The sequence below is a fragment of the Clarias gariepinus genome, chromosome 2, assembly GCF_024256425.1.
Source record: "Clarias gariepinus isolate MV-2021 ecotype Netherlands chromosome 2, CGAR_prim_01v2, whole genome shotgun sequence".
In the NCBI taxonomy this organism is placed as follows: Eukaryota; Metazoa; Chordata; class Actinopteri; order Siluriformes; family Clariidae; genus Clarias; species Clarias gariepinus.
In genome coordinates this window covers 46,122,561-46,137,891 of record NC_071101.1, presented here as the reverse complement: position 1 = coordinate 46,137,891, position 15,331 = coordinate 46,122,561, and the positions used below count along the sequence as shown (strand labels likewise).

The 15,331-nt window shown below is 38.2% G+C and overlaps 1 protein-coding gene and 1 long non-coding RNA gene across 6 annotated transcripts; one reads left to right on the top strand and one right to left on the bottom strand.

Moving 5' to 3' along the window:
• Positions 1–4,602: 4,602 nt before the first annotated feature.
• Positions 4,603–6,170, bottom strand: LOC128506410 (uncharacterized). The gene is made up of 3 exons (XR_008355708.1): positions 5,603–6,170; positions 5,002–5,074; positions 4,603–4,703 (listed from the first exon to the last, which is right to left on the bottom strand). It is a non-coding gene; the product is annotated as an uncharacterized LOC128506410 (long non-coding RNA).
• Positions 6,171–6,173: 3 nt separating this feature from the next.
• LOC128506187 (E3 ubiquitin-protein ligase TRIM16-like) lies at positions 6,174–10,770 on the top strand. Of its 5 annotated transcripts, none has more exons than XM_053476534.1 (7): positions 6,174–6,370; positions 7,333–7,791; positions 8,372–8,467; positions 8,600–8,833; positions 9,353–9,524; positions 9,740–9,799; positions 10,047–10,770. In XM_053476534.1, exons 2-7 carry the CDS (start codon positions 7,411–7,413, stop codon positions 10,598–10,600), a joined length of 1,497 nt encoding a protein of 498 aa, XP_053332509.1. In that variant the 5' UTR covers positions 6,174–6,370; positions 7,333–7,410; the 3' UTR covers positions 10,601–10,770. The 5 variants fall into 5 exon arrangements, with proteins under 5 accessions (XP_053332509.1, XP_053332500.1, XP_053332493.1 ...); XM_053476525.1 differs by having other exon boundaries at positions 7,296–7,791; XM_053476518.1 differs by having other exon boundaries at positions 7,120–7,791.
• The last annotated feature ends 4,561 nt before the right edge of the window (positions 10,771–15,331 follow it).

Genomic DNA, 15,331 nt, shown 5'->3' with positions numbered 1-15,331 from the left:
TTAATAGTTTTAAAACAGGATTTAAATGTATGCTTAATTCACACAATTCATTTTTTTTTTACTTTTTGACCTTAAAAACTAATAACAGTGTGTGTGTGACGAAAGGAAGTAGTTTATTGCTAGAACTATAATTAACTTCAAAGATAGTGACACAATTAGCTGAAGTGCACACAAACATGATTCTCTCTCTTTCTCTTTCTAGCCTTTTTGGGAATTTGGGAATTTTGGCCAAAAACCCAGAGTTGTTGATTGCTGTTAGCAAGATTACCTTTTGTTTGTCTCTGAAATGCTAATGAGGCTAACATTATTTTATATACTAATGTTACATGGCATTTGATTGATCTCTTTTATCCATACCCTAAATATGTGCAGAGCAGGAGAACCTCCAGGACCAGGTCTGTAAACATGGACCTGTACATTTGTATCATCACAGTTCTTTAATAAGCTCATCAATATTAAACAATTAATCCAAACTGTATTACCATCAAAAAGCTGGCTACCTGTTATACCTATGTGCTTAAGTGTGACATTTCCTTCAAACAATAATTCTATGTTTCCAAGAAGAACATGATCAAATCATGTTGTATTTGCATAAAAAAATCCAAAAACCGGTGGAGGTGGAGATTAACCAGGGGGATCTTGTCTTTATGCTAAACCCTTAAATCAAAGCAAGCATCATGAGAAGAGAAAAATGTTTGTTCAGAAGACAAATGTTTGGCAGGCATGTAGAAAAGGTAAACAGGGATTCATTATCATTCAGATTAGCTGGTAATGATGTTTTTTTGGATTAATATGTTTGCGATTAGAAATCTTATATAAAAGTCCTAATCAATCACCTCAGTCAGTCTTTAGATGTGCCTTCGAGAAGTAGGAGAACCCTGGAGAACCAGCAGGAAACCGAAACTGACCCAAGTAATTTTAGCTATGTGTCATTTTAACATTAACACACTGAAATGAATCTCCTAAAAAGGCAGAAGAAAGAAATTTGCATTAGTGTTAACACAAGACTTTATCTATCACTAGACAGTGCAGGGTTAAAACCCAGTAGATCAGAAATCGCATTAAAATCAGAGGATCAGACGATCAAGATCACTTCATCAAAAAAAAAAAAAAAATATATATATATATATATATATATATATATATATATGTTCGTATCTGTTTATTGTTATTATTTTAAAAAGGTTCCCCTTACGGCGTGTGCCTGTGATGGGTGTGCACCTCAACCTGTTATCGCTCCTTCTTCAATCCATAGGCTCCCTACATAGGCGCCCCTAATCTGCAAGTGCACGAACAGGGTGGGGCCGGCTGACCATAAGTAACATTAATGGACCCGTGTGTTGGAATTATGGAGAGTGGCACACAAGCGGGGCAATGTTACACGCCCCAGAGACTTTAAAGGCAAGACGGGAATGGCGCCCTTTGATCTCAGTAATAAGGACAGCACAGAAAAGAACTGCTTGAGCATCCTCGATGCCTTTACTTCTTCGCAAAACCCACCTTTGCATCCCTGCTGCTGAAGAGAAACGCGCTGCTAGGAGGACTGCGTTAGGGCCCCTGATCCCAGCCGAAACAGCAAGCCAGCTGACGAATGCCCAGGAGAGACTCCTAACTGTGCCCATGCCCACAGAGAGAGCTGGGAGGGGCTGGTCTTGGCTCATGTCAGCGGGAAAAGTCACGCGGATTTCCTCCGTGTGCTCCATCCTGCCCACCACTGCCTTTTGCCAGGCATTTGCCCGCATACCAGCTGGGCACTGCCATCGGACCTGCACGTCATCCTTCCTCCTTTAACCCTTTTTTACCCCATTTTTCCTTAATATAATTACCCTTTTTTCCATAAGACCACGCCTTGTGTCTGTGGTTCCACCCATGCACAAGGGTCGAACACGTTACAGTTACATTTGAAGACATCAAACTTTAAATATAAAAATACCTGGAAAAATAAACTTTCAGAATAAAACATTATAATAACTCAAAAAATAAACTGTCTTACATTTGTGTAAATGTAAAAAAATAAAACCTAAATTTACTAAATGTAATCTTAAATGTAATTTTAGGTTGGCAGATTTTATAATATTTAATGGTAGAAATTGCCAAGGCCCAGAAATCGTTGGGGGTCTTGTCGCGAGACTGGGGTTTGCCAGTTGGAGACCACCTGAACATTGGCCGGTTCCATCTCCAGCCGAGAGGGGGAGATGACAAAACCTACAATAGGAAGGTGGTCGATGGTGTATGAAATTCACATTTCTCTGCTTTGACATACAAGTTGTTCTTAAAAGGCTTTGTAACACTTGGAGAAAATGGCACCGATGCTCCTCCAGGTAATGAGAAAAAAATCTAAATGTCGTCCAGATAGAGGAATACATTAAGTAAAATTCAGGAAGTCTCTGAGTACATCATTTATAATGCCCTGGAAGACAGCAGAGGGGTTGGTGAGTCGAATGGCACTACCAAAGTTTCATAATGCCCAGTCGGGGTGTTGAAGGTGGTCTTCCACTCGTCACCCTCCCTAATTCGAACGAGATAATATGTATTGCGCAAATCTAACTTAGTGAAGAGAGTGGCTCCTTGGAGGGGCTCAAAGGCTGTAGAGATGAGCGGTAAGAGATAGCGGTTCCTGACTGTTATTTTGTTAAACCCTCTGTAAGCAATGCATGGATGAAGAGACCCATCTGTTTTTTTTAGGAAAAAAAACTCTGCCCCAGGTGAGGATGACGGACAGATGATACCAGCAGCGAGAGCCCTGGTGATTTACTCGATCATGGCTTCTTGCTCTTGGCATGTCAAAGAGTAGAGATGGCCCTTTGGAGGAGAGGTAACCCGAAGGAGGTCTATGGAATAATTATATAGTCGATAAGGAGGAAGTGATGTGGCCCAAGCCCTGTTAAAAACCAGTTAAAGATTGTGGTATTCGTACAGAACATTGGAGATGAGAGAGTGATGAGAGAAGACAAGACCTGGAAGGACTCCAGCCCGTGATGGCATGCTTAGTCCATTTAATCTGTGGGCCATGAAGCACTAGCCATGGAAGGCCGAGAACTACAGCAATGTGGGATTTCTCAATAATCAACAGACAGATCTCCTCAGAGTGGTTCTCTGAAATTCGAAGAGTAAGTGAAAGAGTTTGCCGTGTGATGGCTGGCAGAGGGCTTCTGTCTAGGGCCTGAACTGAGAGCGGAGGTTCCACTGGAAGACAAGGGTGACGGGTTTGTCTTTGACTGCCTCTGAAAAGCCCTTAAGGAAGATGTCAGATAGGGCCCTGTCATTTCATCCACTTGTGAAGACAAGGGACTGAAATTCAATGGCGTAATCGTAAGCAGAGTGTGATCCTTGGCGAAGCTTTAACAACCTGCCCCCGGCCTCCCTGCTGACATGAGAATGGTCAAAAACCCTCCTCATCTCCTTGGAGAATGCCTTAATCTTGTTACAACTTGGGTTGCGAGCATCCCAGAGAGCCGAGTTTTGACTGTAAGAAGGGCGATCACGTAGGCTACCTGCGACCGTTCCAAGGAGAAAATGAAGGCTTGCACTAAGAGAGAAATGATTTTCATGTACCTGGCTCACCTCCATAAGTGGGCGGAGCCGGTGGGCATGGATCACGTGGGGTTTCAAGACTTGTGACTCGCGTTGAGGATAACTGGAGTTGTTGCATCTAAGTAGCAACATCGGCGATAGTTTTTATTTAAAAATAAAACATTTTTAATAAGATACATATATACAATATAAATGAAAAATAACAGCTCCAGACTCTCATCTAATCTGTACTGTTGGGTCAAGTCTTACTCATCTTTCTTCTGAAACTTTGGGTCAGGTGAGATGGCTGTCCAATCAAGCACAGTAACATCAAGTGGTCAGCAAACCAGTTAGTGGTAGTGTGTTTGACCTTATGGGGCTTACAGTGGAAGGTATAGATGATCGTCTCCTGGACATCTTGTCAGGTCAGCAGTCTTCCCTATGATCATAGCTGTGTGTACTGAACTAGACAGAGAGATACACAGTATTGAATAGTAATTTCATTAAACTTAAAAAGAAATATTCTAATATTTTGACAAGTGTAAGCAGTAATCATTGAAATTAAAACGAAAAGGCCTTGAGCTTTAGGTCTAATAAATCTAGAATGAGCATTATAACTTTATTAGTTGCATAAAACAAATAAGAAAATCCATGATATTCTAATTTTTTGAGATGCACTCTAAGTAAAATGTATCTGAAGGAGTTTGTGAGGTTTGTTTAAGAGTTAAAGACCTATGCTGTAAAACACTTAAGAAACTCTGTCAGAAAGAGCTGTCAGTAACATTATCATCAAGGCAGCTGGCTTCAGTTAGCAAAAAAACAGTAATGATGTTAAAATTCCATACTGTATACAAATTTGTACCCTCACACAAGGTCCAGTAATAATTTCTGTATGAGCCTGTACCCTCACACAGTGTGGATAAAGGTATACTGTATAAGCCTGTGCCCTCACACAGTGTGGAACTGAATAAACCTGTAGCCTCACACAGTGTGAAGTAACATCTAATTTTATTCATCATTTTCTGCAATGCTTTACATGCACTTTAACTGTTTTGAAGAATAAGCAAACTGGAAATAAATACTCAACTATAAGTTACATTAAACTCTTTATTTATAAATTAATAAAATACATGTATGTATTGGTGGTGCAAGAAGGCAGAGTATCATGGGTTCATCCTCTCCATGACACTCTACAACAGGGGAGAAATAAAGACAGGATATTAATCCTGTGTCTGGTAAAAAGACTTCATGATTTTACTATGCAGTTTGAGACACACACACACACACACACAATTTTATAGAATGCAAGCTTTTAGTAATCCTGTGCACAATTATTGGGTTTGGCTATTAAGGATTGCTGCACAATTTGGCCCTATCTACACCATTCGTTAACACACATCATGTCCATGAAGAGACAGACACGTGTGTCCCTGTTCCCTGATTAAGTGGCGTTCCTGAAAAGAAAGGTAAATGCTTCTGAGCACTCACCTTCTGCTCAGGATGTAAAGCTGGTGTAAAAATCAGCTGATAGACAGGCAGTTAATGATTTACACACAGTTTACTGTGAGAAGAAAAACACACAATCATACATATTATAAGGAGTATAAACATATATTTAATGACTTTATAATAGAATAGATAGAACCTGAACAGAAGCCCCTGACTGTTACATACATTGTGTAAGCTCATATATAACTACTCAGAAGATCTCTAGCTATGATAAAACCACTACATTATACAGCAGTGTACATTATATGTCACTCAGGAGCTCCAATAAACTACATACAACAATTCATTAACCATCTGTAACATTTAACCCATAACAGGAGCAGCTCAGGGATAATTACCAATAGTTGATAGGCAACAGTTGACATTCTGCTATCTTAGCTCTTTTAGTGAGCTAGCGCTTAGCATAATGATATTAACTTGCTTATAGATCCATATATGGACAGGCATTTTACAGAAACAATGGAGCTAACTGTTTACATCACGTATATGTGTCCAAATACACGATTATATTAATATACATATTAATGAACAAGCTAGTTTCCCTATGCTAAGCGCTAGCGGTTAGCATAGTGATATTAACCTGCTTATAACTCCATATTTGGATGTATATTACAGAGATGTCATGGAGCTGATGGTTTATATACATATGATATTTATATTCCTTTTAATCACTGACATTTACACTCCAATAGTATTAACACCGCTACAAAGTTATCATTAGTGCCTGAAACAGTAACATCTAATTAATGTTATATATTAAACATTAACTGGTAAGTATTTTAGTGAAGATTATAACGTTATCACACTATAATTCACTTTATACGCCATCGTGTTAAGTCCTGGAGCTGATATCCGGTGTTGTGTCGAAATTGGTTCCCCCAACAGGATGTGTTTTCCTAAACCTACCCCCGTGAAAACGGCACAGAGAACGCGCATTTAGGAGAAGGCTGGCCCGCGAGGGGTTATGCGCGAACCCCTGAAATTCTACGGAGCGTGGTAGAGACCAAAAATGACAATGCTAGCGTTTTTAAATCCCTGAAACGGAAAAGACGGCGAATTTCACGCGCCTTGAAAACGAAACTTATCATAACTTATCATTATCTAATTATTTTTCATTATTATTATTATTATTATTATTAATATTACTATTCTGGCGTTATGGTTTTGCTGAAAAGACGTCTGAGAAGAAATATCAGACAAAATATCATCAGTGTTACTGCTGACTTGTTTCCCGACCACAGGGAAAGTCTGTACATTGTGCTTTGTCACTGTCAGATACTGTTTCCCTTATATTTTTGAGTTCTCATACATAACAGACTGTTGCTACTGATTTGTTCCCACACCACAGGTGAGTTAACAGAGTTTTATCCTTCTAAATGTGTTCATTGTCAATGTCAGATACTGATTCGACACCGTTCTATATGAATAACTTTCCTTATGTATCAGACTGTTACTGCAGTCCTTTGACTTTCATCGTTCTAAAACTAAGTACAGTATGTTCATATGTCCATGTTCTAAGTAAATAGTAGAAGTTCTGTTACTGCTCACCTGTTTACACAGCAAAAGTGAAACAGCTGATTTAGTGAAGTTTGAGCATTCTAAATATGACCTTTAAAGCAGTGGAAACACATCCTGATGGCTAGAGCTCGTGCTATCAGATAAGGTTCCCCCTCTACTTTTCACATACAGATGTGTCCACAGCTGTCAAAATGGTACTACTGACATGTTTACAGCCTCTAAGTGACTCAGCCGAGGTTCATCATTCTAAATATGTCCATGATAGCAATTCATTAATTAATTTATATAAATTCTTGAACAAACTATTTAATATTAAAAGATAAAAAAAAACCTAACATTTAATTTAGTAACAGTGGCAGAGGTTTTGCTTCAGGTGTCTGTAGAATTTATTAAAAATACGACTAACATCTCCACATATGCAGTGACTTTTCATAATTTCTGTATTTGTGCTCTTCTCTCTCTCACAGAGAGAGAGAGAGATAGAGAGAAAGTATTCTAAAAGAAAATGAAACTCAGAATGCCTCTCCTTCTCTGATCGTGTGTTGTTATTGTTGTTGTTGGTCTTTCGGCTGCTCCCAGCAAGGGGGCGCCACAGCGAACTACCCGGGCCGCACAACAACTTGGCAGAGGTTTTTTTTAAGTAAGAAAATGGCTGAGGCCAGTATTTCAGTAGATCAGCTTTCAGTGGATCAGTTCATCTGCCCAGTGTGTCTGGATCTGCTAAAGATTCCGGTGACTCTCCCCTGTGGTCACAGTTTCTGTAAGGTGTGTATTAATGACTTTTGGGATCAGGAGGATCAGAAGGGCGTCTACAGCTGTCCTCAGTGCAGAGAGACTTTCACTCCAAGGCCTGTTCTACGCAGAAACAACATGCTGGCTGAAGTGGTGGAGAAACTAAAGAGGACGAATGAAGTCCAACCTGCTTCTCCTGCTCACTGTTATGCTGGACCTGGAGATGTGGAGTGTGATTTCTGCACCGGGAGAAAAAACAAAGCCGTCAAGTCCTGTTTGATGTGTCTGGTTTCTCTTTGTGAAACTCATTTAAAACCTCATCTAGAACTTTCTGCTTTAAAAAAACACACATTAATTGAAGCTTCAGCAAAACTCCAAGAGAAGATCTGCTCTGAACATGATGAAGTGCTGAAGATCTACTGCTGTACTGATCAAACCTGTATTTGCTCCATGTGCATGTTGGATAAACATAAAGGCCATGATGCTGTAACAGTTGCAGCAGGACGAGCTGGGAAACAGGTCAGAACTCATTACTGTATATATATATATATATATATATATATATATAGTACATATACAGGTGCACATCAAGAAATTAAAATCTAATTAAAAAGTAAAGCATGACTATAAGATAAAACATAGGTTGTTAAAGCAAACTTATCCACAGCAGTCCGAGGTGTGGGTGTGAAATACCCAAACAAAGCATTGTATGCCTTCAAATAAAAATGTTAAGTAAGAGTAATGTTATAAATAGTAATGTGTCGGTTGTAATAATCTACTTTAAAAAGGGAGTGTGTTCGATGATGAAAGGACTTACTGTAGACAAGGGTCTACAGTTTCAAATTCAAGAAATTTCAGCTGCAGTTTCATTCGTTACTTCCTTTGCTTGACTTTTTTTCCCTGATCACTTGGCTGTTTAAGAAATGAGAAGTTACACAGTTGTGTATAATTGTAGTTAAAATAATTTCTCCAGGTGAAACATATTAATCATTAATCATGAAAGCCACTTTAGTATTTGCTTAGGTAAGTTTATTATTGCCAGTGTGTTTATATATATTCAAAAATTATAATCTTATGAAAGTAATCAATTTGTCCTTAGAATGACTTAAAGGAGAAGCAGATGAAATCCCAGCAGAGAATCCAGGAGAAGCAGAAGAAGGTGCAGGAGCTGAAACAGGCTGTAAACACTATAAAGGTGAGCAGTGAGCAGAGACAGAGTTGCTCCTAGAAACACACACAACATGGACAACTTGGAGTCATTTAGAGTCGCAGTAAGAGAGGATATGATAGATGAGCTTTAAATCGTGTGTGTGTGCGTGTCCAACAGCTGAGTGCACAGACAGCAGTGGAGGACAGTAAGATGATCTTTACTGAGCTGATCAGCTCCATGGAGAAAAAGCGCTCGGAGGTGACGGAGCTGATCAGAGCTCAGGAGAAGGCTGAACTGAGTCGAGCTGAACGACTCCTGGAGCAACTGGAACAGGAGATTGCTGAACTTCAGAGGAGACTCACTGAGCTGGAGCAGCTTTCACACACACACGATCACATCCAGTTCCTCCAGGTAACACTCACTGTCTGATCTACACAAACAAATGTTCCTCACACACTCTCCAAAACACCTCTTACTAAAAGTTCATTGTCCTCTATTTAGTCTGGATCTCCTCTTAAACCCACTCTGCAGCAGACCATCAACTTCACCCCCAACACACTCGCATGTTAATCAGAGACACAATTTAAATAAAATAAAAATGGGTTTTTGCATGGTATAATCATGTTATGTTCTGGTGTCAGTTACAATCCAAATGATTCTCCTTTATCTATAACTATAACGGTGAAACTGCTGACTCCTGATGTGGATTTACAATATTTATATGAGAGATTTATGTAATGCATAATGGGTAATACAGTGATAGGACACTGATGGATGTAAATACCACCACTTTTCAAAATCATGAATTCAGCTAAAGCACTGAAACTGACAGATGCAACACTGAACTATAAAACCTTTTTTTTATATTAATGTAACTGCAGGAAGACTTTGTTTACACACATTGTTTTAAATGCAATCTGCTTTCTGTAGGTTTTAGCGTCTGGAGGTCAGTTTTTCCTGGAAAACAAACCAGATTTTCAGACATCCAGCATCAGTGTCCATCAACATCTCTCATTTGATGGAGTGATGAATTCTTTCTCAGATCTGAAGAAGAGACTTGAGGAATTCTGTGAGGAGGAATTCAACAAAATCCCTCCACATGGTAAGAGGAGCTGTTCCTGCTGGAGAAACACAATGGAGGACGTCTTTACTCGCTCTGTGAAGTCTTATTTCTTAGCAATGCTTCTGCTGACCTTCCTGCAGACAGTTTGAACTATAATACTGATTTAAAATTAATAAACTGACTATCACAAACTGTTTCCATCTTTTACAACCTGATGATGCTTTTTGTCTTCATTTCCATTTTTCTCTCCACAGCTGCAGCAGTTCAGATCTTTTCACTACCAGAGCCACAGAGCAAAGATGAGTTTATGAGATGTATACACACACACATACACACACAGACATTATATTAGTTTTATAGAGTACTTTATCTTTAAACCCTGCTTAGAAAATATTTAATAGTGACAAATGATAGAAATTTTTAATCAACATTGAGACATTTTTCCCTTAGATATCAGTGCACACAGACAGCTGTCTCACTCTTCACATAAATATACAGTGTGCTTTGAATTAAACCCATCATATTTATATTTTCAGTTTGTTTTATTCTCTTTTATTTTAGATTTCTGTCATCTGACTTTGGATCCCAATACGACACATCCTAACCTCATTCTGTCTGAGAAGAACAGAGCGGTGAGAGAGAGTACGACAGTGCAGCAGTACTCTGATCATCCAGAGAGATTTGATTACTTGTGTCAGGTGTTGTGTAAGGAGAGTGTGTGTGGACGCTGTTACTGGGAGGTGGAGTGGAGCGGTGCTGGTGTGTCCGTATCAGTCTCATATAAAGACATCAGAAGGAAAGGACTGGGTAATGAGTGTGTGTTTGGCCAAAATAATCAGTCCTGGAGTCTGTGGATTTCTTCTTCTTCTTCTCCTTCTTCTGCTTCTTCTCTCCTTTTCTATCACAACAACATTAAGACTGATCTCAGAGCTCCATCATCCTCCAGAATAGGAGTGTATGTGGATCACAGTGCAGGAACTCTATCCTTCTACAGCGTCTCTGACATGATGAAGCTCCTCCACAGAGTCCACACCACATTCACTCAGCCTCTGTACGCTGGGTTTGGGCTCTTCAGATGGTCTGACTCTACTGTGAGATTGTGTGATCCAAAATAAAGTGTGAACACACACTTACACATGTTTATAGTCGATGAGGATAATAGATTACAGTAACATATGTAACCAACTACTAGTACACATCATTACTTACTAAGTGAAGTGTGTGTGTGTATGATGTTGTGTATTGTTGTGGAATAAACTATTGGTTATGAGCTACATACTTAAATCTGGTTTTCTTTATCACTTTCCTGCTTTGTTGATGATCTGATCTTCTGCGAATGGAGAGACCAGCACTGCCAGCACTAGGATAAAAAGATAGACGAGCAGTGTCTGTCGGGCAGCAAAGATGTTTTGTAGCATTATATAACAACCCATGCCATACCGTGACCACGGAGGTTCATTTATTAGGTAGCTCTATGTAGTGGATGTTCTTCTGCGTTGTGTGTTTGTGGAAAAAATAAAAAAAGATCCCACACTATGATGCGGTTGTCACGTGGTATATTTTCAGCTGCACAATCTGCATCAAGCTGCACCAGAATATAACAGACACCATCAGACAGCAACTGGGAAATGTCTAGTCTAGCCTCTAGCCGTTCCTGTCAACCATTGCATACTGTTATATTTCACATTCTCATGACAAAAAATACATTCAAGCTACGCATGAATCATTAAAGTTAGACGAGTTTAATTTTATACAATCCTAAATGTGCAATTAGCACATGTAGCAGCAGCCACTGCATGACGTAAGGCTTTAATTAAACCCATTTTTACAAGTCATAACTTGGATTCCTAATCTCTTAATATAAAAATGTTCATAAACTAATAAATTTGGTGCAGAAAATCCATAAACGGTAATTAATTAACCATATTTTTAACCCTTTTTAATTTCTTTGAGGAGCTGATAAAAACAAACCTTTCATCACAGGTTTCATGACATTCCGTGAACTAGAGAGCGCGGCCGGAAATGACATCAGCTCTACCCTTTCTTTCACACACCAGGTGACTTAAATGTACACTGCTTCCTTTTTATATTCAGTTCTCATTCCAGAGAAAAAGCAAAAACAATAACACAGGAAATTATTTATACAGACTTAAGGAAACAAAAAATAATAATATTACTGTGATCACATGACCATTTATCTCCGTTCAACTTCTCCCGATATAAATTTCAAAATAAAAGTCTCCTGCCTTGGTAACTGACTCATCAGTACAGTACATACACTACCGTTCAAAAGTTTGGGGTAACTTGCAAATTTTTTTGTTTTTGTTTAGTGATTTATTTTCTACATTCTACAACAATACTGGGGATTTCAAAATTATAAAATAAAACATATGGAATTAGGTAATTATGTAACAACAAAAAAAACAACAGTTAGTTGTTATTTTAAGACACAGAGGTCAGCCTTTCTGTAATAGTTCTTGCAAGAACGGTATTGTCAAGTGCATTTGCGAAATCCGTCAAGCACCATAATGAAACTGGCTCTCATAAAGGCCGTCCCAGGAGGACGAGACCAAAACCTACCTCTGCCGCAAACGAGAAGTTTATTTAGAGTTATCAGCCTGAAAAATGACCAATTTAAAAATAACAGCACCTCAGATTAGAGGCGTTATGAAGTCTTTACAGAGCAGAAGTAGCAGAAACATCTCACCATTAACTGTTCAAAGGAGATTAATGCATTTTTGGACACCTTTAGCATTCCTTTATAATGTAAAAAGAAATAAAAATCAGGAACCATCATGGAGTAAGAGAGTGACCCCAAACTCCTATCCTAGGAGACGTATGACATGAGGACAGTTACACCTATTAACCCTAGTTAACTTCAGTGAATAGATACTTACACTGGGTAACTAGGTTAATAACTAAGTGCCATTAGTCAAACACAACTGGGAAGAGTTTTATTTATTTATTTATTTATTTATTTATTTTTTGGGGGGAGGGGTGTTTGGATTAGTCCAAGTACTGGAGAAACAAATACGTCTTGAGTCGATGTTTAAAGATCGTCAAAGTCTCTGCTGTATGGACATCTAGAGGAAAAGCTATAGCTCTAGAGGAGCTATAGGCCTCTTGGAATGTGCTTGCACAGAAAATCCGAGCTATACATTGAGGCATCTAAAAAGGGGAAACTTAATAAAACCCAGATGTTGAAGATGACATCATCGCCAATTAGCCTAATCTATAGGTCTTTGGAAGTCAATCCACCAAGCATGGGAAGAACATGCAAACTTCATGCACACAGAGATGGGGAATTGCCAAAAAACAGACAATAATAAGAAAATAAAACAAAATAAAATAAAAATAAAACAATAAAAGTCCATGCTCAATTGTATAAAAGAAGCAAACAAAACAGTAAAACAGTGTATAAAAAGGTCTTAAGGTGAGATTTAAAAATAGAAAGAGTTTATAGGCTGAGAAGACTCAATGCAGACAACAAAAAAAGGCATGTTTAAAAAAAAATAAAATGCATTACGAAAAATAATAAAAATGTAAATGAGGCTCCCATCTCGTGGTCTGGAAATAATTGTTCATGTTAAATGTAACAGAAACTGATGCAAAATGAAGAAACATTCAGATTTTATTTAAAAATAAAGCCAGAGGTTTTGTTTCCCACACACACACACACACACACACAGACAGAACCAGAAAGTCCAGTGGATCCAGTGGCTATCCCCTGTGGTCACAGTTTCTGTAAGGTGTCCATTAGTGACTTCTGGGATCAGGAGGATCGGAAGGGTGTCTACAGCTGTGTATACAAATGCAAAAGACTAAAGTTTAAGCTTCTTTTCCTGCTCGCTGTTACTCTGGACCTGAAGATGTGGAGTGTTCTTTCTGTACAGGGAGAAAACACAAAGCTGTCCAAGCCTGTCTGACGTGTTTGACTTCTTCCTGTAAAGTTCACATTACATCTCACTATTAATTTCCTCTGTAAAATTCCAAGAGAAGATTTGCTCTGGACACGATGAGTTAAGGAAATACTGGTAATCAAAGCTGTATTTGCTCTGTGTTCATGATGGATAAACATAAAGGCCACGACGCTGCATCAGTTGAAGCAGAAAGAGCTGAGAAACAGGTGAGAACCAGAAATAATTAAAGTTAAACATTTTAATTTCAACACTCTTTCTTTCTGCCCATTTGATGTTTTATTCAGTTTTAGAAAATAAATTCAACATGATTGGTTCCATTCAGCAAAATTATTGCAATTTGTCTTAGTAAAACTTGATGCGTTTGAATAAAGATAGATTAAGTGACTTAGTGTTCATCAGCTTAGAATAATCATATACTTGGCTAATAAAGCATATTTTATCCTCAGACAGAACTAGAAACATTGTGAAATCCATTATCAATATAATAAATATAAAAGGTTGCATTTTTTGATTGATTAGATTGTGCAACATGCAGTCATGTTCAAAAGTTAGTCATGTTCAAAAGTTAGTAAGTTTTTAATTCCAAGTTTATTTGAGTAAAAAAAAAAACATAATAAAAAGCATTTGATCATAATTGATCTTCATATTAGGCAAATACAACCTCATATGAACAATAAATATATACAACATATTCTTTACCATTTTCAATCTATTTGGAGTTTACTGTTTTACAATGAAAAAGATTATTCACAGGTTCCCAGCACATTCACTCCAAGGTCAGATCATGCGATACTCAGAGAAATAAAAAAAAACTTCCATTTAAGAGCAACATCTATTATAGGCCACACTTAGCATATTAAATATTAAAGTCTGTGACAGCACAAGGGGAAGATGACAAAGTAAGTATGGTTTGTTTCGAAGGGTTGCCAGGTGAAACCTCTTCTATGACAAAAGAAAATGGAAGCACAACTGAGGTTTGCAAAACTGCATCTGAACAAAATTTAAGACTTCTGGAAGTCCAATAGACAGATGAGACCAAAATTGCGTTGTTTGGCCTTGATGGCCAGCAACATGTTTGCCAATAAAACAAACAGCAGTTCATCAGAAACACCTCATAACTACTGTCAAGCATGGTGGTGGAGGGCTGATGATTTGGACTTGTTTTGTAACCACAGGACCTGGGCAAATTGTAGTCACTGAGTTTTACTATTACCTCCTTTGTATATCAGAGTTTTCCAGGAGCAAATGTGAGGCCATCTGTCCGACAGCTAACACTTGAGTCAAGCAACAGGAAAATTATTTGAAGCTCATTGGTATATGTACATCAGAATAGATAAAAAAATGTAAGAATTAAGGTTTTGTAATTGTTTATTAAATGTTCATCCCTATACCCAACTGAATTGTTGTGGCAAGACCTTAAGAGAGTTGGGCGTAAAAAAATGCCCCAAACCTTATTTTTTCTATCTGTTCATCTTGTTGACCTTTTTAACCAACCATTTTATTTGCTTACTGTAGACTTTAGCTTCTGATAGTCAATCTTCAATAAACAAACCACCCTTTCAAACACCCAGCATCAGTGTCCATCAACATCTCTCATTTGATGAAGTGAGGAATTTCGAATTAGATCTAAAAAAGAGACTCGAGGAATTCAACAAAATCCCTCCACATGGTAGGAGTGGACGTCTTTACTCGCTATGTAAAGTGTTATTTCTTAGCAATGCTCCTGCTGACATTCCTTCAGACAGTTTTAATTAAATATTGATTTAAAATAAATTAACTGACTGTTTTACTTTAAACTGTTTCCATCTTTTACACAACCTGCTTTTTGTCTATATTTCCATTTTTCTCTCCGCAGCTGAAGCAGTTCAGATCTTTTCACCCCCAGAGCCACAGAGCAGAGAAGAGTTTCTGAAATGTATACACACA